This window comes from Oncorhynchus mykiss, chromosome 4 (genome assembly GCF_057628025.1).
Source record: "Oncorhynchus mykiss isolate SJ-2025 chromosome 4, ASM5762802v1, whole genome shotgun sequence".
NCBI lineage: Eukaryota > Metazoa > Chordata > Actinopteri > Salmoniformes > Salmonidae > Oncorhynchus > Oncorhynchus mykiss.
The window spans coordinates 8,521,283-8,544,736 of NC_143025.1; the positions used below are offsets into that span (position 1 = coordinate 8,521,283).

Consider the following 23,454-nt stretch of genomic DNA (forward strand, 5'->3'; position numbering starts at 1 on the left):
CCCATATCTCAAGTGATGCGTGTTAATGTTCGGATCGAGTGTCAGGCCTCTTAACAAATCTGCCCTGTACAAAATAAGTCTTCACCATTGATTCTTATGTGTAATGTTATGGAACTGAGTATTGATCCAGGTGCTAGCGTAGGCCTATATTTCTGATTCTATCTATAGGGTCTGTCTTGCTGAATCAAATCTAATTGTATTAGTCACATGTGCCGAATACAACAGGTATCGTATTCACACTTACAGTGCAGTTGGAAAAAAATATGGATAAGAATAAGAGATAAAAGTAACAAGTAAGAGCAGCAGTAAAAAAATTATATATACAGGGGGTTGCCGTTACAGAGTCAATGTGTGGGGGCACCGGTTAGTTGAGGTAGTATGTACATGTAGGTAGAGTTAATTAAAGTGACTACGCATAGATGACAACAGAGAGTGGCAGTGGTGTGGACGGAGGGCAATGCGAGTAGTACGGGTAGCCATTTGACTAGTCTTATGGCTTGGGGGTAGAAGCTGTTTAGAAGCCTCATGGACCTAGACTTGGTGCTCCGGTACTGCTTGCCGTGTGGTAGCAGAGAGAACAGTCTATGACTAGGGTGGCTGGAGTCTTTGACAATTTTTAGGGCCTTCTTCTGACACCGCCTGGCATAGAGGTCCTGGATGGCAGGAAGCTTGGCCCCAGTGATGTACTAGGCCGTTCGCACTACTCTCTGTAGTGCCTAGTGTAACGGATGTGAAATGGCTAGCTAGTTAGCGGTGTTCGCGCTAAATAGCGTTTCAATCGGTGACGTCACTTGCTCTGAGACCTTGAAGTAGTGGTTCCCCTTGCTCTGCAGGGGCCGCGGCTTTTGTAGAGCGATGGGTAACGATGCTTCGTGGGTGACTGTTGTTGATGTGTGCAGAGGGTCCCTGGTTCGCGCCCGGGTATGGGCGAGGGGACGGTTTAAAGTTATACTGTTACATTAGCAATCAAAGGCCATACCAGGCAGTGATGCAACTAGTCAGGATGCTCTCGATGGTGCAGCTGTAGAACCTTTTGAGGATCTGAGGACCCATTTTCAGTCTCCTGAGGGGGAATAGGTTTTGTTGTGCCCGCTTCACGACTGTCATTGTGTGCTTGCACCATGTTCGTTTGTTGGTGATGTGGACACCAAGGCACTTGAAGCTCTCAATCTGCTCCAATGCAGCCCCGTCGATGAGAATGGGGGTGTGCTTGGTCCTCTTTTTCCTGTAGTCCACAATTATTTCCTTTATCTTGATCACATTGAGGGAGAGGTTGTTGTCCTGGCACCACACGGCCAGGTCTCTGACCTCCTCCCTATAAACTGTCTCGTTGTTGTCGGTGATGCATCAGCAGTTTTGTGAATAATCACAATACAGGTATGATGAAAATACTTAGCAGAGGAATTTGGTTTATCGTATAGGACTGTGAACCTGATGCTCTTTCAGTATGTTGCGGAGCTATGTCTTCTCAATATGTTTGTGTTCTGCACTGCCTCAGCATTGGGCAAAAAAAAAAAAAAAACACATTCGACAATGTTTTTTAATTTTTTAAAATTTGTTTACATAATTTGATATCTATAATCAATAGTGACCATACATAGATATCTATTTGACATGCTATGTATTCAGAAACATAGGATTTTATGATATTCCATTTCCCACCTAGCACTGCACTCTTTTGTTGTGCTCTCACGCTACGGTGCGAGATCCAGTCCCGACTGCGCGGTCGCAATATGCCTCAACTTGTCCCCTCCCCCGCGGACTGCCTGGCTTGAGATGAGTGGAAGATGTCGGTTTCGGGTCTGAAGGCCGAATTGAAGTTTTTGGAGTCAATTTTTGACCCAAACCACGAACGTTTCAGAATTATCGATTGGAAGCCTGATGAGCTTAGTTGTCAGTTTAATGTAACCGGTGAAAAACTCCTGATTATACATTGCAACATCACGGTAAGAAAGAAGCTAACGTTAGCTAGCCTGTTAGCACAGGACGAGAGGATAAACATGACGAATTTGGCATTTTCAACGCGAACACAATTTGTGTCACAAATCAGCTAGCTAACTAGATAATTAAACTACGAATGTGTTCAGAATTCAGTTTGTTTATACTTTAATAACGGGTCTTATATTCAGCTATAGTTAGCTATGCTATTTAGCAAACAACAAACAAGCTCATATGTGGTAAACGTTTAGTTAGTTGGTTGTTATAGACTAGCTAGCTAATGTTAGCTTGTTGGCTAATGCGTCTGAGAAAAAAAACAAACCCCAACTAAAATACATTTGACCCTCAACCAACCTATAAAATGAAAGCTAGCTGTTAATTGTAGCTTATTATTTTTATATATATATATTTGTTGTTGCTTATACAATAAGACAAGGTAACGTGACATGTGAACACGCAATTGCTGACTAATGCGGAATAAAAGTCCCCGTGTGAAAATGGTTGTTTTTTAGTATGAGCTATGGGTTTAGCTAATTGATGTCGCAACAACTCGGATGAGCTTTTAACAGCCAACAAATAAAACATCAGGACGTAACGTTACAAGTCAGCGCACGTGACTTCGTGACTAGCTTGTTAGTGCGTGTTGTGTAGCTATGGATGTTTTTCCCGAATGTGATCTAGCATTTCTTTATTCTGAAGTAGCTCCAGCTATCTAGCTAATCAAATCAAATAGTATTGACCCGTGTATACATATTTGGCAGATGTTATTGCAGGTGTAGCGAAATGGTTTGTTTCTATCTCCCAACAGTGTAGCAATACCTCACAATACAAATACCAATCCAAAGAATAAAAAATAAATACACTAAGGAAATGTCAGTTAACCAGTTATTTATGTTTTGTAGATATCGCTACACTGAACAAAAATATAAATGCAACATGTCAAGTGACGGTCCCATGTTTCATGAGCTGAATGAAGATCCCAGGCATTTTTCATGCTCACAAGAAGGTTGTTTGTCTTAAATGTTATGCACACATTTGTTTACATCCCTTTTAGTGAGCATTTATCCGTTGCCAAGATAATACATCCACCTGACAGGTGTTGCACATCAAGAAGGTGATTAAACAGCAGGATCATTACACAGGTGCACCTTATGCAGGGGGCAATAAAGGCCACCCTAAAATGTGTAGTTTTGTCACACAACACAATGCCACAGATGTCTCAAGTTTTGAGGGAGCGTGCAATTGGCATGCCGACTGCAGGAAATTCCACCAGAGCAGTTGAGAGATAATTGAATGTTCATTTGTCTTCCATAAGCTGCCTCAACGTCATTTTAGAGAATTTGACAGTATGTCTAACCGGCCTCACAACCACACGTAACCAGCCCATGACCTCCACATCCAACTTCTTCATCTGCGGGATCGTCTGAGACCAGCAACCCTGACGGCTGATAAAACTGTGGGTTTGCACAACCGAAGAATTTCTGCACAAACTGTCAGAAACCGTCTCAGAGAAGCTCATCTGCATGCTCGTCGTCCTCACCAGGGTCTTGACCTGACTGCAGTTCGGCGTCGTAACCGATATCAGTGGGCAAATGCTCACCTTCGATGGCAAAATGGCACACTGGAGAAGTGTGCTCTTTACAGATGAATCCCAGTTTCAACTGTACCGGGGAGATAGCGTTCTGTGGGCGAGCGGTTTACTGACGTCAACGTTGTGAACAGAGTACCCCATGGTAGTGATGGTGTTATGGTATGGGCAGGTACAAGCTACGGACAACGAACACAATTGTATTTTATTGATGGCAATTTGAATGCACAGAGATACCGTGACGAGATCCTGAGGCCCACTGTCGTGCCATTCATCCACCCTCCATCACCTTATGTTTCAGCATGATAATGCACGGCTCCATGTCACAAGGATCTTTACACAGTTCTTGGAAGCTGAAAATGTCCCATTTCTTCTATGGCATGCATACTCACCAGATGTGACCAGTCGAGCATGTTTTATTTAAGGTATCAGTAACCATCAGATTCAAGTCTGTATTCCCAGTCATGTGAAATCCATAGATTAGGGCCTAATTCATTTATTTAAATTGACTGATTTCCTTATGAACTGTATCTCAATTTAAAATCTTTGAAGTTGTTGCGTTTTTTAAATATTTTCGTTCAGTGTAGATAGATAGCTAGATGGTGTGTCAGTTCAGCGCTGCTCCATTACAGCTTTTCCTAGTAATGTGATCAACTGGTCACCACCTCTCTCCCGTGTTTTTTTTCTCTCAACCTCTCATTCCCAGGAGTCATACCCCTCTATACCCCCAATCTGGTTTGTTGACTCTGATGACCCAAGTCTGACAGAGGTGTTGGAGCGCCTGGAAGATGTCAGAAAGGGCACCTCTCTGGTAAGTCACTCACCTGTGTGTGTGTGTGTGTAGACTCTGGACCTCCCTCTTTACACCAACATAAAATGTGCTGCAGGGTGTAGCTACCAGCTCTCTTGGAAGGCATAGGCCCTAATAGCACGTACAAAATTGGTAGCTAAGTTTGGAAGGCATAGGCCCTAATAGCACGTATACAATTGGTAGCTAAGTTTGAAAGGCATAGGCCCTAATAGCACGTATACAATTGGTAGCTAAGTTATTGTAAATAGGGTCAGTTGACACTATACAGGGCCTTCAGAAAGTATTCACACCCCTAGACTTTATCACAGCCTGAATATAAAATTTATTAAATTGAGATTGAGATTTTGTGCCACTGGTCTACACACACTGTCAAAGTGGAATGTTGTTTTTAGAAATTAATAAAAAAATTTAAAAAATGAAGGTCTTAAGTATTCAACCCCTTTGTTATGGCAAGCCTAAATAAGTTCAGGAGTAAAAATGTGCTTAAGTTGCATGGACTGTGTGCTGCAGATTGCTGAGAATTTAAGATAAAAGCTCATTTTCTCACACATTTCAAACAGACATGGCTCAAAAACAAAGAACAAATGACAATTCCAAGTGAACTTACTTTTAAAGAGCACGACGTTCATGTCAATAGGAATAACATTAATGTTGTCTAACATTGTGTAAAGACACTATCAAAAAACAATTTACCCAACAACAAAAAAAACTACCGTGTTTAAAATGTAGTAAATTTGCCTAAATTACAGTCAGAATGTACCAAGTATAATTTATTATACTTATTTACATGTAATTCATATTTAGAAGTACAATTATCCAAAATGTGACTATATTCAAAGTATTCCAAAACCCACACAAAGTAGGCTATTTGATTGACAACGATTCTTACTTCTGTAAAAATTCAGAGACTATTTCAAAATGTAGGGAACCTCTCAATAAGATTTAGTACAGACCAGGCCTGACACACAATTTTAGAAATAGCCTACTTTGACAATTCAGTGAATGCAACACATTTATTAGAGATGCATTCAGTCATCTCTAACTCCTCTTCCTCCCTGCCTTTTGCTGACTCTCCACATCAGTTTCCCTGACTTCCACTGACCTGGAGGAACAGAGGAACAGGGGAGAGGAGAGAAGCAATAAATAGGATACAGTTGCGGTCCGGAACATAATCTCTCTCTCTCCCTCTTACATGATCTTCCTTCCTCATTCTTTTTCTCAACCATTTATGTAATAATAATCAATTGTGATCGTTACACGCCTCCCATTTCCCCCTCTCTCCTCCAGTTAATTCACGTTTTCTTGACTGACAGACTAACTACAGAGTTCACCAATGTTAGCTGAGTAGTTACTCATCTGGGACAGTTTCCAAATGAATTGTGTCTGTAGAAACAGGACAAAACAAGCAACTTGTTAGCTATAAATAAATATCCAACTGATCATATGAGCTCCACTGCACAGGCCTCTACTACCCTAACAGCTAAGCTGACAAATAATAGGAAACCAAGGCAATGTATAGCCTATGGATATCTTCACCGTAGCAAACATGACAAACCATAACCTACACCCAACCGATAAAAACAAATGACTCTAGCCTTAATTTCGGTGGCTAGATAGCTGGTGGTCTGTATTAGCAAGCTAGTGAAGGTTGATGCTTTGTGAGCACAACCCTAATTTACAGCAACATACAACTTTTCTTGCCTGGCAGACTAACTAGTTAGTCCCCCCCACACACACACACACACAAAAATGATTTTCGGTAGCTGACTATATACAGCTAAACACTGCAACTATTTCCATGACAAAGAGCAATCATTCTCGCTCGCCTGTACTAATAACCAAGTCATCGTGACATGATTTGCTAATCTGAGAGCTTAGTCACCATGAGGCCAATGGTGACTTTCAAAAAGTAAGTTTAATGGCTGTGATAGGAGAGAACTGAGGATGGATCAACAACATTGTAGTTACTCCACAATACTAACCTAAATTACAGTGTAAAGAAGGAAGTCTGTACAGAATAAAAAAAATATTCCAAAACATGCATCCTGTTTGCAATTAAGTCAAATAAATAAACTTCTTGTCCTGTTTACAATGTATTCTGTTTAGGGCAAATCCAACACAACACATCACTGAGTACCACGCTTCGTATTTTGAAGCATGGTAGTGGCTGTATCATGTTATGGGTATGCTTGTCATTGGCAAGGACTATAAGGAGTTTCAGGATAAAAGAAACTGAATAGCGTTAAGCACAGGCAAAATCCTAACAGAACTTGGCTCAGTCTGCTTTCAACAGACATTGGGAGACAAATTCGCCTGTCAGCAGGACAATAACCTAAAACTCGAGGCCAATTATTATATACTGTTGTTCGAGCCCTGAATGCTGATTGGCTGACAGCCGTGGTATATCAGACCGTATACCACGGGTAGGACAAGACATGTATTTTTTACTGCTCTAATGACATTGGTAACCAGTTTATAATAGCAATAAGGCACAATATGGCCAATATACCACAGCTAAGGGCTTTGACTAAGAACAGCCCTTAGCCGTGTATATTGGCCGTATAACACTACCCCTCGGACCTTATTGCTAAAATATACTGAGTGCACAAAACATTAAGAACACCTTCCTAATATTGAGTTGCACCCCCCCTTTTCCCTCAGAACAGCCTCAATTTGTCGGGGCATGGACTCTACAAGGTGTCAAGTGTTCCACAGGGATGCTGACCCATGTTGACTCCAATGCTTCCCACAGTTGTCAACTTGGCTGGATGTCCTTTGGATGGTTTGACCATTCATGATCCACACGGGAAACTGTTCAGCATGAAAAACCCAGCAGCGTTGCAGTTCTTAACACACTCAAACCGATGCATCCTGGCACCTACTATCATACCCCGTTCAAAGGCACTTCAACCTTTTGTCTTTCCCATTCACCCTCTGAATGGCGCACATACACAATCCATGTCTTTAATTGTTTTGAAGGATTAAAAATCCTTCCTTAACCTGTTTCCTACCCTTCATCTACACAGATTAAAGTGAATTTAACAGGTGACATTCAAACCCTCTAGTCAAGAGTTGGTGCGTTAATCTAAGTAACAAAGATCCCCATAAATGGAGGAAGGAAAGGAAGGAAAATAAAAATGACGAATGGAGGTAGTTTTGTGCCAACTAAAATAAGGGATTAAATATGTTTTTGTTTTTTTAAACAAATCTTTCCGGAATTTTCTTATACAGGTACTCTTAGATATTGGACAGACACTTCAAAAATGTATTCCTTACGATGTCGTTTTTTTTCTTCTAATTATGTGTTTGTTATTTAATGCATTTCTATGGGCTACGGTAGTAAAGTCCAAATTCAATATCTTATGAACTCTTATTTTATATTTTATATTTTATTTTTTAATAGCTAAAGCGGTACTACAATTCAACATCAAATAGCTAAATGATCCGTGGTATGACGTTCTTAAAACAAAGTCAACTTAGAATCCCTCTCTTTCATCTGGATTCACCTGGTCAGTCAATATCATGGAAAGAGCGGGTGTTCCTAATGTTTTGTACACTGGAGGTGCTTATCAAGGCAAACGTTAAATTTTCCCGGGTGGCCTAGTTAGTTTTGACATAAATCGGCTTGAAAATCTATGGCGAGACTTAAAAATGTCAACTTTGCAGTATTTTTGTTTTGTGTGTTAATTCTTACATTAGCCCAGAACGTTTTTGTGTTAATACATACAGCCGTAAATAACCTTTGGATATCAGAGTGGCGGTAAATCGCCAGAATTCCGACCAGAAATACAAATTTCCCAAATTGGATCCTTTGTTCGTACCCCCCAAGGCAATTGAACTCATCCCAGAGGCTGCTCCAAGACACCACCAGCGGAGAACTATTCTGAGTGTACTTCTAGTCCGACACGGGAGGCGTGCACACCATCCACCGCTTCCGAGTATATTACTCGCTAATGTTCAGTCTCTGGACAATAAAGTAGACGAGCTCAGGGCGAGGATCTCCTTCCAGAGAGACATCCGGTATTGTAACATACTCTGTTTCACAGAATCATGCCTCTCTCCGGATATACTGTCCCTGTCCATACAGCCAGCTGGGTTCTCAGTACATCGCGCAGACAGATATAAAGAACTCTCTGTGAAGAAGAAAGACGGACGTGTATGTTTCATGATTAACTACTCGTGCTGTGATTGTGATATCGTACAGGAACTTACGTCCTTTTGTTCACCCAACCTAGAATACCTCGACAATAGTCACAGCCATGTATTTTTTCCCCCTCAAGCCGATACCACAATGGCCCTCAAGGAACGTTACTGGACTTTGTGCAGACTGGATACCACATCCTGAGGCTGCATTTATTGTAGCAGGGGACTTTAACAAAGAAAATGAGGAAACCGCTACCGAAGTTCTATCAACACATTTGCCTGTACTATTGGCGCTTCAAAAACTCTGGACCACTCTCCTTTCCGGGATGGCTACAAGGCCCTACCCCTACCCTCGCTTCGGACAATCAGATCACGACTTCGTTCTGCTCCTCCCTATAGGCAGAAACTCAAACAGGAAGTACCCATGCTAAGGTCTATTCAACACTGGTCATGCAAAACGTCAGTACAGAGACAGTGGAGTCGCAATTCAACGGCTCAGACTCAAGATGTATGTGGCAGAGACTCCAGACAATCACAGATAACAAAAGGAAAACCAGCCAAGTCGTGTACACAGAGGTCTTGCTCTCGGACAAGCTAAATACCTTCACCCGCTTTGAGGATAACACAGTGCCACCGACGCGGCCCGCTCTCGAGGACTGTGGGCTCTTGTTCTCCGTTGCCGACGTGAGTAAGACATTTAAGCTCGCTAACCCTCGCAAGGCTGCCGGCCCTACGACATCCCTAGCCACGTCGTCAGAGCCTGCGCGGATCAGATGGCTGGAGTGTTTACGGATATATTCAAACTCTCTTTATCCCAGTCTGCTGTCCACACTTGCTTCAAGATGTCCATCATTGTTCTTGTACCCAAGAAAGTCATTTAATTTACCTTTGCTATCGCCCAGTAGCATGCACTTCTGTCATCATGAAGTCCTTTGAGATACTAGTTAGGGATCATATCACCTCCACCTTACCTGACACCCTACACCCACTTTTTGCATACCGCCCGAATAGATCAACTTACGACGCAATCGCCATCACACTGCCCTATCCCATCTAGACAAGAAAAATACCTATGTAAGAATGCTGTTAATTGACTACAGCTCAGCCTTCGACACCATAGTATCCTCCAAGTTCATCACTAAGCTCAGGGCCCTTGGTCTGAACCCCGCTCTGTACAACTAAGTCCTGGACTTTCTGACGGGCTGTCCCCATGTGGTGAAGGTAGGAAACAACACATGGAGAAGGTGAAATCTTCAAGTTCCTTGGTGTACCCATCACTGACCTCCTGAAATAGTCCACCCACACAGACAGTGTGGTGAAGAAGGCGCAACAGCGCCTCTTCAACATCAGGCGGCTGAAGAAATTCTACAACTTGATTGGAGTCCACCTGTGGTAATTTCAATTGATTGGACATGATTTGGAAAAGCACACACCTGTCTATATAATGTCCCACAGTTGACTGCATCTCAGAGCAAAAACCAAGCCATGAGGTCGAAGGAATTGTCCTTACAGCTCCAAAACAGGATGTGTCGAAGGCACAGATCTCGGGAAGGGTACCAAAACATTTCTGCAGCATTGAAGGTCCCCAAGAACACAGTGGCCTCCCATCATTCTTAAATAGAAGACGTTTGGAACCACCAAGACTCTTCCTAGAGCTGGCCACCCCGCCAAACTGAGCAATCGGGGGAGAAGGGCCTTGGACAGGGAGGTAACCAAGAAACCGATGGTCACTCTGACAGAGCTCCAGAGTTCCTTCAATAAACTCAATATTAGGAAGATGTTCATAATGTTTTGTACACTCAGTATGTGTAAAGTTTACGTACTGTTTTACTCATTTTAATATATATATATATATATATACTGTATTCTACTGTATTTTAGTCCGTGACATTCCTCGTCCTAATATTTATATATTTCTTAATTCCATTATTTGACTTTTAGATTTGTGTGTATTGTTGTGAATTGTTAGATACGACTGCACTGTTGGGGCTAGGAACATAAATAAATATGTGTATGTGACCAATCACATTTGATTTGATCAACCACCAACTTGACAGAGCTTGAAGAGTTAAAAAAAAAAAAAAAGTGCAAATATTGTACAATCCAGGTGTGTAAAGCACGTAGAGAATTTACCCAGAAAACCTCAGTTGTCCTCGTTGACTATGGTGATTATAACGTGTATTGACTTGGGTTTGAATTCTTATCTAAATCAAGATGTATACATTTAATTTTTTAATAATTAAAAAAATGAATTTTTCTCGGGCTTTGCCATTTAGAGTATTTTGTGTAGATCATTTAAAAAAAAAATAATAATAATAATAATAATTTATATCCCAATTTGTAACACAACACAATGTGGATAAAGTCTAGGGGTATGAAATACTTTCCAAAGGCACAGTACGTACAATTTAGCAGATGCTTTTATCCATAGCGACTTAGTCATACGTGCATCATTTTTTTCCCCCCGTATGGGTGTTCCCCAGCGGGAATGTAAACTAATGACCCTTGGCGTTACAAGTGTCATACTCTACCGACTGAGCCACAAAGAACACTGACTAAGTTGCTCTGACTCTCATGGAAATCATAATACCTCCTTCAAAAGTGTTTGATCATTTACAGTAAAACGTTGTAGGTATTGTATTATTGCGAAAAAGGGTTCAGAGATATTGTAGCTGCTGTAGAATGATAGTTGACCTGTTTATTATTTTCTTTCGCTCTTTCTCCCAGCTCCTACAGCAGCTAAAGCGTCTCATCTGTGACCTGTGTCGGCTGTACAACCTGCCACAGCACCCAGATGTTGAGATGCTAGATCAGCCACTCCCTGCTGGGCCCATCAACCCAGAGCGCAAGGTAGGGCTCATTTTAGAATTCAATTATATTTCTATGGTAAGCCTGACAACCTCATATAAAAAATTATCTAGAATTGGTGGAACCCACAGTTTTGAAGCCAGACGATATTCAGTTGGTTTTGAATCACATTTTTAGATACATATTTCTGGCGAACATTATTTGCATCAGATTTAAATTGAAATATAGTGATTTATGGATGGCGAGCCTTGTATTCTGGGCTTGGGTAACATTCCATACACCATTGATACAAACACAAAGTATATATATTTTTTTTGTGTGTTATTTTTCCCACTTTCCCGTATAGCATGGACCAGCGGATGAAGTGACATCCGAGGAGGAGGATGAAGAAGAAATGGGCGAGGTGTGTGTGTCTGTACATGTTTACCTACGAATGTACCAGGGTTGGGCAGTTTTACGGTTGCGTCATCGATCGACGGACTCTTGACAGCCATCGTCGATGGTGACGGCATCGCGATGTCACAAACAGGGTTTAGCATATTTGAATTTGACTGCACCTCCGGAGTCTGGCAGCACAATAGCACAGCGCTGTTCTGCACACAGCCGGGTGATGTGCCAAATGGCCTATTTGCCGTAGCTTACATTTTCAATGCAAGCACTGCCTTCAGAAAGTATTTCATAAGCCTTGACTTATTCCACATTTTGTTGTTACATCCTGAACTCTAAATAAATATAATCCAAATATTTCTGACCCATCTACACAATACCCTATAATGACGAAGTGAAAACATGTTTTTTAGACATTTTTGTAAATTTTATAGAACATTTAAATACAGAAATCTCATTTACATAAGTTTTCACACCCCTGAGTCAATACTTTGTAGGAGCACCATTGGCAGCGATTACAGCTGTGAGTCTTTCTGGGTAAATTCTCTAAGAGCTTTGCACACATGGATTGTACAATATTTGCCTATTATTATTTTTAAAAATTCTTCACGTTCTATCAAGTTGGTGGTTGATCCTTTCTAAACAGCCATATTCAAGTCTTTTCAAGCCAATTTAAGTCAAAACTGTAACTAGGCCACTCAGGAACAATCAATGACGTCTTGGTAGGTAACTCCAGTGTGTATTTGTCTTACTGTACATTATGAAGCCGATTGTCCTTCTAAAAAGGTGTATTTTGTCTCCCAGTATCTGTTGGAAAGCAGACTGAACCAGATTTTTCCTCAGGGTTTTTTGCCTGTGTTTAGCTCTATTTTTATTTAATTTTTTATCCCAAAAAACTCCATAGTCTTTGCCATAAACAAGCATAACCATAACATGATGCAGCTTCCACCATGCTTGAACATTTTTGAAGAGCTGTACTCAGTGATGTGTTGTGTTGGATTTGCCACAAACATAACACATTGTATTCAGGTCAAAAAGTACATTTCTTTGCCAAATATTTTGCAGTTTTACTTTAGAACATTGCAAACATGTTTTGGACTATTTTTCTGTACAGGCAACAAACAAAAAATCGCTCTGTGATTTAGGTTAGTATTGTGGAGTAACTACAATGTTGTTGATCCATCTTTAGTTTTCTCATATCACAGCCATTAAACTCTGTTTTAAAATCACCATTGGCTTAATGGTGAAATCCCTGAGCGGTTTCCTTCCTCTCCGGCAACTGAGCTAAGAAGGACGTCTATATCTGTGTTCTAGTGACTGGGTGTATTGATACACCAGCCAAAGTGTAATTTAATAACTCCACCATGCTCAAATGGATATTCAATGTCTTCTTTTTAAAATGTTTTACCCATGTGTGGAGATGAGGTAGTCATTCAGAAATCATGTTAACCACTATTATTGTTCACAGAGTGAGTCCATGCAACTTATGTGACTTGTTAACCCGTATCCGGGAGCGTAATCATAGCCTCAAGCTCATTACCATAACGCAACGTTAACTATTCATGAAAATCGCAAATGAAATGAAAGAAATATATTCACTCACACGCTTAGCCTTTTGTTAACAACACTGTCATCTCAGATTTTCAAAATATGCTTTTCAACCATAGCTACACAATAAGCATTTGTGTAAGAGTATTGATAGCCTAGCATAGCATTAAGCCTAGCATTCAGCAGGCAACATTTTCACAAAAACAAGAAAAGCATTCAAATAAAAATAATTTACCTTTGAAGAACTTCGGATGTTTTCAATGAGGAGACTCTCAGTTAGATAGCAAATGTTCATTTTTTTCCAAAAAGATCATTTGTGTAGGAGAAATTGCTCCGTTTTGTTCATCACGTTTGGCTAAGAAAACCCCCCGAAAATGCAGTCACTTACAATGGCAAACTTTTTTCCAAATTAACTCCATAATAGTGACAAACATGGCAAACGTTGTTTAGAATCAATCCTCAAGGTGTTTTTCACATATCTATTCGATGATAAATCATTCATGGCAGTTGGGTTTCTCCTCAGGAGCAAACGGAAAAGTACTGCAGCTGGAGATTACGCAATAATTGCGACTGAGGACACCAAGCGACCACCTGGTAAAGGTAGTCTCTTATGGTCAATCTTCCAATGATATGCCTACAAATACGTCACAATGCTGTCGACACTATGGGGAAACGACAGAAAGTCGAAGCTCATTCGTGGCCCATTCACAGCCATATAAGGAGTCATTGGAACACAGCGCCTTCAAAATCTGGGGCACTTCCTGTTTGAAATTTCATCTTGGTTTCGCCTGTAGCATCAGTTTTGTGGCACTCACAGACAATATCTTTGCAGTTTTGGGAACGTCAGAGTGTTTACTTTCCAAAGCTGTCAATTATATGCATAGTCGAGCATCTTTTCGTGACAAAATTTCACGCTTAAAACGGGAACGTTTTTTTATCCAATAATGAAATACCGCCCCCAGAGTTCCAAGATAAAGCTTTTTTTTTTACTGAACTTATTTAGGCTTGTCATAGCAAAAGGGTTGAATACTTATTCACTCAGCTTTTTATTTGTATTTATTTTGTAAAAATGCTGAAAAACATAAATCCACTTTTGACGTTATGGGGTTGTGTGTGTGTGTGTAGGCCAGTGACACAATCTCAATGTAATCAATTTTATATTCTGTCTGTAATACAACAAAATGTGGAAGAAGTCAAGAATACAATGTATTAGGTGGTTAGACTGTTGTCTTGCGTTATGTTATTAATAATGTAGCTTGACACATGACTTGCGCTCCCGAGTGGCGCAGCGGTCTAAAGGCACTGCTATCTCAGTGCTTGTGGGGTCACTGTAGTCCCTGGTTCGACTCCAGGCTGCATCACATCCCGGCCGTGATTGGGAGTCCCCTAGGGCGGTGCACAATTTGGCTCAGCGTGGTCCGGGTTTGTCTGGGGTAGGCCGTCATTGTAAATCAGATTTTTTTTTCTTTTTCTTAACTGACTTGCCTTTAAAAATGAAGTTAAATAAATGCCTATTAAAAAATAATAATAATTTGACATAGATATAATTGTTTTTAATAAGTGATTTAAGTATTTTTATGGACAAAATATAAAATGCCCTACCAATTCGTAAATCATTCTGTCGCCTAGACTAGCCTAAATAACAAGGTGTAACACTGTTTAGGCCTAGCAATGTGTCCTTGTAATATTGCCTTCTTCCCGCCAATTGACCCCTATCGTCTATTCCTGCCATGTTTGGATTGGACGATCTGTCATTTTAATACCGCCCAACCCTACTATGTGTAATGATATGGAGACCGATAATGTCCACATTCATCATAAACTTCTTGTGCTGTATATACATTCTCTTGTGTTTTCTATACAATATGCAATAAAACTGTAGATTATGTTCAGCAGGACATTGAAGACTTGGACCACTATGAGATGAAGGAAGAGGAGCCAGTGGACGGGAAGAAGTCAGAGGACGACGGAATAGAGAAGGTAATTACCCCACATGCATCTCTGTCTACAAAACATTAAGAACACTTGCTCTTTCCATAACAGACTTACCAGGTGAAAGCTATGATCCCTTATTGATGTCACTTGTTCAATCCACTTAAGTGTAGTTGAAGAGGAGGAGACGGGTGAAAGAAGGATTTTTATGCCTTGAGACATGGATTGTGTATGTGTGCCATTGAGTGCTTGAGGTGTCACTACAGACCCGGGTTTTATCCCGGGCTGTGTTGCAGCCGGCCGCGACCGGGAGACTCATGAGGCGGCGTACAATTGGCCCAGTGTTGTCCAGGTTAGGTGAGGTTTTGGCCACCCGAGATGTCCTTGTACCATTGTACCCCAGCTACTACTGTGGCGGGCCTGGAGCATGCACGCTGACACGGTCACCAGGTGTGCTGTGTTTCCTCCCAACACTTTGGTGCGGCTGGCTTCCGGGTGAGCATTGTGTCAAGAAGCAGCACGGCTCGGGTGGGTTGTGTTTCGGAGGACGCACGTCTCTCGACCTTCGCCTCTCCCGAGTCCGTACAGGAGTAGCAGCAATGGGACAAGACTGTAACTACCAATTGGATACCACAAAATTGGGGAGAAAAGGGAGGGGGGGGGGGGGGGGAGGTGCCAACAAAAAAATCTGTGTATCAACAATAATCCACCACCCAAAGGACATTCAACCAACTTGACCATACTGTGGGAAGCATTGGAGTCAACATGGGCCACCAGCCCTGTGGAACGCTTCAATCACTTTTGGATGAAAAGGGGGTGGTGGGGGGGTGCAACTATATTAGAAATGTTTTTTTTTATGTTCAGTGTATATAGTTGACTTTTCGTTTTACCGTCTTCCTTAGGCTGGTTTGCGTCTGTTCAGCTATTACGTTCCATTCCTTGTACTCTGTGTCGTTTACCAAAGAGGCCAATAGCGTCTGGCTCCAGCAGAAGCCCTTTTCAGGAAACGGACGCTGCGAGACCTACGAGCTCAGACAAGACGCAATGGTGCAAGAGGACTAGCTAGTGTTTTACCTTTTAGCTATATTGTAGAATTAATGGAAACGAACACTAGGCTTTGGCATTATGAGTACTCTGTTTCTCTGTAAATAATTGTAATATTGAAGGTAAAAAAAAAACAGGGAAAAATCCCTAACCAGGAAATGTAAAACAGAGAAAACAGAATTCAGGAAATACAAAATATAATTTTACGGAAACCCCCCTGATAGTTTATTAACCATTATTTGACCAGGTATATTTACAGGACACATCTCTTGTACACCAATGACCTGGTGAAGTGTTTCATGGTAGAGGAGAAGAATGTGCTTATTTGAAAGCTATACAAAAAAAACCTTTCAGTTTTTAAAAAGTAGCTGATTTTGTCTGGTCGAAACCAGTCTGTCAAAAGTTGCTAGCTAATGTCTAAATTCGCTAACTAAATACATAAATGCAATTGTGACCCTTCGCTAAGCCCCGCCACCCTTGGTTACTGTTGCATTTTCCTGGGAAGTCCCTATTTTCCCATTCAACCACTGCCGAAGTCCCCTCACAATGATCTCAAACTGTTTTAAATACTCAATGAAAATGAACACAGACTACCCCCTTGCTAATCAGGAAACTCTTGGGTGTGTTGTGGTGGACTTGTCATTACAATTGGTTCAGTGGAACCCTGTCAAAATGTTATTTCCAACCACCAATGACCAACTCGGCCATAAATCCCAGCTGCATATTGAATGTTGAGATTGACGAAAAGGCCAGTCTCTTTGGAAAATGACATGGAGTGGCGTGTTAGACTGTTAGGCGTGTTAGACTGTTAGGCGTGTTAGACTGTTAGGCGTGTTAGTCTGTTAGGCGTGTTAGACTGTTAGGCGTGTTAGACTGTTAGGCGTGTTAGACTGTTAGGCGTGTTAGACTGTTAGGCGTGTTAGTCTGTTAGGCGTGTTAGTCTGTTAGGCGTGTTAGACTGTTAGGCGTGTTAGTCTGTTAGGCGTGTTAGTCTGTTAGGCGTGTTAGTCTTCCCTACAGGTTATTTTTTTATGCCTCTTACATTTTTTTTTACACAATACCTTTTTTTATACTTTTATTCGCTAATGTAATTCATAGGAGAAATTTGCAAGTAACCATTTCATTATACATACATACATACATCTTTTACTATTGTTTTACTATCTTATTTATATATATATATATATTTACAAATAAATTATTTTTTTCATCTAACTTTTTATTATTAAATGAAGCACTTCCTACTGCATTTCTTTTTTTGGTACGAAATGTGCTATATAAATACAATTTGATTTGAAGGAGAACCTGGCCATCCTGGAGAAGATCCGTAAGAACCAGAGGCAGGACCACTTGAACGTAAGTGCTCATTCGGTAAGGTTTCTTTCTTCTTTTTCAGGGGGGGACGGGAACATTTCTACAGTTATATAGTGTCTCTGATTTTTTTCTTCTTAACCTAGTCCATGGGGACCACCAGCCATGTTTAATCCAGTCCAAAAAACTAGCTCGCCTGATTCAACAAGTTCACTAATCATAAAGCCCATGATTGGCTAAATCAGGTGTGTTGAGTGTTTTGGAATAGATTAAAAGTAGGTGTGGTCCCCGGGAGGACTGGATTGAGAAATGGTGCTCTGTTAGCCTGGTTCTGATCCCAGTGGTGTTGCGATGCCTGTTTCAGGGTGCCGTCTCTGGTTCCGTTCAGGCCTCCGATCGTCTCATGAAGGAACTCAGGGAGATCTACAGATCACAGAGTTACAAGACAGGTGAGTCCTGGCCTGGTTCAGTTTAGGACTGGGCGATATATCGAATTAATTCGTTTTTTGTTTGTTGTGATTTTCTTTTTTTCGCTTCTTTTTTTTTTAAAACCTCACGCCAACTAATTTGAGAGATCATATCTTCCTCTCTGACAAGCGGTTTCAACTCACTATTTACATTTGATGTTTGGTCCAAAATAATTGGTGTTATGGACACAAACACATTGAGACATTACTTTACTGTAATAGAGGAGTTCACTTCTCTATCAATACCCTTTTTATGTCTCAACTAGTCAAATTGCCAGCAGATCAGACACTGCTGAAATACTCCATCCCTTTAGTGTCTACCCCTCCCCAGTTGGCCCTCCCCCTTTAGTGTCTATCCCCTCCCCAGTTGGCCCTCCCCCTTTAGTGTCTACCCCTCCCCAGTTGGCCCTCCCCCTTTAGTGTCTATCCCCTCCCCAGTTGGCCCTCCCCCTTTAGTGTCTATCCCCTCCCCAGTTGGCCCTCCCCCTTTAGTGTCTATCCCCTCCCCAGTTGGCCCTCCCCCTTTAGTGTCTATCCCCTCCCCAGTTGGCCCTCCCCCTTTAGTGTCTACCCCTCCCCAGTTGGCCCTCCCCTTTAGTGTCTGGGCCTCCCCCTTTAGTGTCTGGGCCTCCCCCTTTAGTGTCTGGGCCTCACCCTTTAGTGTCTGGGCCTCACCCTTTAGTGTCTGGGCCTCACCCTTTAGTGTCTGGGCCTCACCCTTTAGTGTCTGGGCCTCACCCTTTAGTGTCTGGGCCTCCCCCTTTAGTGTCTGGGCCTCACCCTTTAGTGTCTGGGCCTCCCCATTGGCCCTCCCCAGTTGGCCCTCACCTTTTTTTAGTCATTCAGTTTTTGTAATGATTTAGTTTGTCCCCATTGGTTCAAACTGTACAGTGTCTACTCCTCCCCATTGGTTCAAACTGTTCAGTTTCTACTCCTCCCCATTGGCTCAAACCCTTCAGTGCTTGTAGATCTGGGCTGATGAAAACAATCATAACATGTTTATTAACTCCTTAGGGTCCATTTCCACGCTCCTTGGAAAACTTGTATTGGCATAATTGGGAGAGAAAAAATCCCCATCAAAATCCACCTGTTTTTTACAGTGATGTTCACCTGTATATATCTTGTTATTAATTTCCAGGTATTTATTCAGTGGAGCTAGTCAATGACAGCCTTTATGAATGGCACGTCAAAATAAGAACGTAAGTATTCAGATCCGGGTATTATTTCATAGAGATGTGTAGTTTCCTAGCTGTCCAAGTCCGGATAATATAGTCTAATCATTCGGTCATTTATTTTAACAGGGTAGACCCAGATAGTCCGTTACATAGTGACTTGCAAGTTATGAAGGAGAAGGAAGGGGTGGACTACATTCTGCTCAGTTTCTCATATAAAGTAAGTTTAATTTGTTGATCGATTTAAAAAAAAAAAAAATAATAATAATATTACTTTTTTTTATATACGTTCATTTGTCTTTTATTTGACGTGAAAGAGGTTTTGAGCTAAAAATATTTCTTCTTGTTTGACTCTTGCAGGATAACTTTCCTTTTGACCCACCGTTCGTACGGGTCGTCTCTCCTGTGCTGTCTGGCGGGTGAGTGCTGCTCAGTGATGTCCTTGGAGGGATCGGTTCGTTGTGTCCTTGGAGGGATCGGTTCGTTGTGTCCTTTGAGGGATCGGTTCGTTGTGTCCTCGGAGGGATCGGTTCGTTGTGTCCTCGGAGGGATCGGCTCGTTGTGTCCTCGGAGGGATCGGCTCGTTGTGTCCTCGGAGGGATCGGCTCGTTGTGTCCTCGGAGGGATCGGCTCGTTGTGTCCTCGGAGGGATCGGCTCGTTGTGTCCTCGGAGGGATCGGCTCGTTGTGTCCTCGGAGGGATCGGCTCGTTGTGTCCTCGGAGGGATCGGCTCGTTGTGTCCTCGGAGGGATCGGCTCGTTGTGTCCTCGGAGGGATCGGCTCGTTGTGTCCTCGGAGGGATCGGCTCGTTGTGTCCTCGGAGGGATCGGCTCGTTGTGTCCTCGGAGGGATCGGCTCGTTGTGTCCTCGGAGGGATCGGCTCGTTGTGTCCTCGGAGGGATCGGCTCGTTGTGTCCTCGGAGGGATCGGCTCGTTGTGTCCTCGGAGGGATCGGCTCGTTGTGTCCTCGGAGGGATCGGCTCGTTGTGTCCTCGGAGGGATCGGCTCGTTGTGTCCTCGGAGGGATCGGCTCGTTGTGTCCTCGGAGGGATCGGCTCGTTGTGTCCTCGGAGGGATCGGCTCGTTGTGTCCTCGGAGGGATCGGCTCGTTGTGTCCTCGGAGGGATCGGCTCGTTGTGTCCTCGGAGGGATCGGCTCGTTGTGTCCTCGGAGGGATCGGCTCGTTGTGTCCTCGGAGGGATCGGCTCGTTGTGTCCTCGGAGGGATCGGCTCGTTGTGTCCTCGGAGGGATCGGCTCGTTGTGTCCTCGGAGGGATCGGCTCGTTGTGTCCTCGGAGGGATCGGCTCGTTGTGTCCTCGGAGGGATCGGCTCGTTGTGTCCTCGGAGGGATCGGCTCGTTGTGTCCTCGGAGGGATCGGCTCGTTGTGTCCTCGGCGGGATCGGCTCGTTGTGTCCTCGGCGGGATCGGCTCGTTGTGTCCTCGGAGGGATCGGCTCGTTGTGTCCTCGGAGGGATCGGCTCGTTGTGTCCTCGGAGGGATCGGCTCGTTGTGTCCTCGGAGGGATCGGCTCGTTGTGTCCTCGGAGGGATCGGCTCGTTGTGTCCTCGGAGGGATCGGCTCGTTGTGTCCTCGGAGGGATCGGCTCGTTGTGTCCTCGGAGGGATCGGCTCGTTGTGTCCTCGGAGGGATCGGCTCGTTGTGTCCTCGGAGGGATCGGCTCGTTGTGTCCTCGGAGGGATCGGCTCGTTGTGTCCTCGGAGGGATCGGCTCGTTGTGTCCTCGGAGGGATCGGCTCGTTGTGTCCTCGGAGGGATCGGCTCGTTGTGTCCTCGGAGGGATCGGCTCGTTGTGTCCTCGGAGGGATCGGCTCGTTGTGTCCTCGGAGGGATCGGCTCGTTGTGTCCTCGGAGGGATCGGCTCGTTGTGTCCTCGGAGGGATCGGCTCGTTGTGTCCTCGGAGGGATCGGCTCGTTGTGTCCTCGGAGGGATCGGCTCGTTGTGTCCTCGGAGGGATCGGCTCGTTGTGTCCTCGGAGGGATCGGCTCGTTGTGTCCTCGGAGGGATCGGCTCGTTGTGTCCTCGGAGGGATCGGCTCGTTGTGTCCTCGGAGGGATCGGCTCGTTGTGTCCTCGGAGGGATCGGCTCGTTGTGTCCTCGGAGGGATCGGCTCGTTGTGTCCTCGGAGGGATCGGCTCGTTGTGTCCTCGGAGGGATCGGCTCGTTGTGTCCTCGGCGGGATCGGCTCGTTGTGTCCTCGGCGGGATCGGCTCGTTGTGTCCTCTGAGGGATCGGCTCGTTGTGTCCTCTGAGGGATCGGCTCGTTGTGTCCTCTGAGGGATCGGCTCGTTGTGTCCTCTGAGGGATCGGCTCGTTGTGTCCTCGGCGGGATCGGCTCGTTGTGTCATTATCCATCACAAATGCAAATCATTCTGAACTACTGTTTTAACCAATGAGACTAGTTTGATGATAAAAGGAACATGACCTTTTTTTTTAAACAATTTAAAAAATATATATATTTATTTTATTTTTTATTTTACCTTTATTTAACGAGGCAAGTCAGTTAAGAACAAATGATTATACCTACTGTGATATGTAGTTGTCATACATAGCTACTTTATGTTGAATACACTCGTTTGTTGACTGTCTGCTAAATGACAAGAATGAGATGGGCCTAATCGTTGTCTGGTTACGTGGACCGGTCCTGGTACTTCTCCGTCTTGAACTGGTACTGAGCTAATACTTCTCTTCATTCATTCTGTTTCAGTTACGTTCTTGGCGGAGGGGCCTTGTGTATGGAACTTCTCACAAAACAGGTCTGTAATCATATTTAACCATTCACACAATGTTCATCCCTAACCAAAGTGGTTGAGGAAGTTGGCTCTTTCTCTTAGCTCAATTGTCTTCCCTCCTTTGTTGCTCTCTTCTGACAGAAAGTGACCAGGTGAAAATCGGCCTAATGATGTATTTCTTTACAGGGCTGGAGCAGTGCCTATTCCATAGAGTCTGTGATCATGCAGATCAATGCCACTTTAGTCAAAGGAAAAGCCAGAGTGCAGTTTGGAGCCAATAAGGTAGGCTAATGCATTCAACATCCTGGTAATTGGTACCAGTGTTATGAGGTTGTTGAAGATGAGTCTGATCTGCTTTAATTAATTAATTAATTACTTTTCAGAACCAGTACAACCTTGCCAGAGCACAACAGTCATACAAATCCCTGGTCCAGATTCACGAAAAGAATGGTAAGTCCCAACTATCAATCCATATGAGGTTGAATGATGTGAAATATTGATAATATATATACACCAGTGGGTACTATGGCAACCTCCTGTGTTATTTTTGTTCAGGCTGGTACACACCTCCTAAAGAAGACGGCTAAAGAAGGCACTCCTCATACTCACTGGGAACAGAATAATGTCTTTGGGTCAAAAACTTTCTTTTTTTTTTTTTTGAGGGGGGGGGGACTATTTTCTCCCTTCTGACTTATCAGGAGTAAGTAAATAATTTTTCTCCTGGAAACCAACTGACAAAATTCTTCCATCTCGCCTGTCGTCGTCGTCGGCTCAGTTAACCAGTATCTCTGCCTGGTCCAACAACAGGCTAGCCCCCCCCCCTGTCCCCGTCGCTCTCACATCACTCCACTTCCTCTGAGGGCCGTGTTTGTGGAGACTGAGGGCATCGTGCACATCTTTTTTTTTCTCTACGCAGAAAGGTTCTTGTTTTCCCTTCGCTTAAAAATGTGGAGAATGTTATTCTTCTTCTGTACATACGCTGGTGTGACAACGTGGGCTTGACCATAAAATCACCATCTGTTTCTCCTGGGAGAGAGAGAGAGAGAACACTGATGTTCTGACAAGACGAGAGCTAGTTGGTTTGTTCGTAGCCATGTCCTTCTCTGTTTTTAGTGTGACTCTGTCAGCTCTGACCTTACAGCCACGGCATGGTCAGTGGGATTTAACTGAACGCTCTGAGGTGACTGTTTGAATTTAAAGCGAAGATGATGATGATGATGATGATGTTTCAGTGATGTCATCTTTCGTGACACTGCTCCTTATTCCTCCTCACTTTGTGTAATATTTACTGGTACAAATTGCAGGCATTGTTAAAATATTATACGCTTAAAATTGTAATTGTACTTGCTGGCTTGTTTTAATGTCCCATGAGCCAGATTGGTGACAAAATGGTGTGTGACTAGGATGCAGGAGGGGCTTTAAACTGAGTCTGAGGTTCTGTCCTAAATAACGTCCTATTCCCTACACACTAAACTACTTTTGACCAGGGCCCTATGGGAATACAAACATAGAATGTTGACCAAGCTCTTAGAAATAAAGCAAAGCATCGTTGC

At 43.2% G+C, this 23,454-nt stretch overlaps 1 protein-coding gene across 8 annotated transcripts; it reads left to right on the plus strand.

The window, feature by feature from the left end:
• The first annotated feature begins 1,667 nt into the window (after positions 1-1,667).
• On the plus strand, positions 1,668-23,454 carry LOC110521229 (ubiquitin-conjugating enzyme E2 Q2). Of its 8 annotated transcripts, none has more exons than XM_036968639.2 (14): positions 1,668-1,946; positions 4,233-4,337; positions 11,208-11,330; positions 11,635-11,691; positions 15,117-15,203; positions 17,499-17,570; positions 17,875-17,959; positions 19,116-19,176; positions 19,279-19,369; positions 19,510-19,568; positions 21,877-21,925; positions 22,088-22,183; positions 22,285-22,351; positions 22,457-23,454. In XM_036968639.2, the coding sequence occupies exons 1-14, from the start codon at positions 1,788-1,790 to the stop codon at positions 22,486-22,488; spliced, it is 1,143 nt and encodes a 380-aa protein (XP_036824534.1). In that variant the 5' UTR covers positions 1,668-1,787; the 3' UTR covers positions 22,489-23,454. The 8 variants fall into 8 exon arrangements, with proteins under 8 accessions (XP_036824534.1, XP_036824536.1, XP_036824535.1 ...); XM_036968641.2 differs by having other exon boundaries at positions 17,499-17,555; XM_036968640.2 differs by having other exon boundaries at positions 15,120-15,203.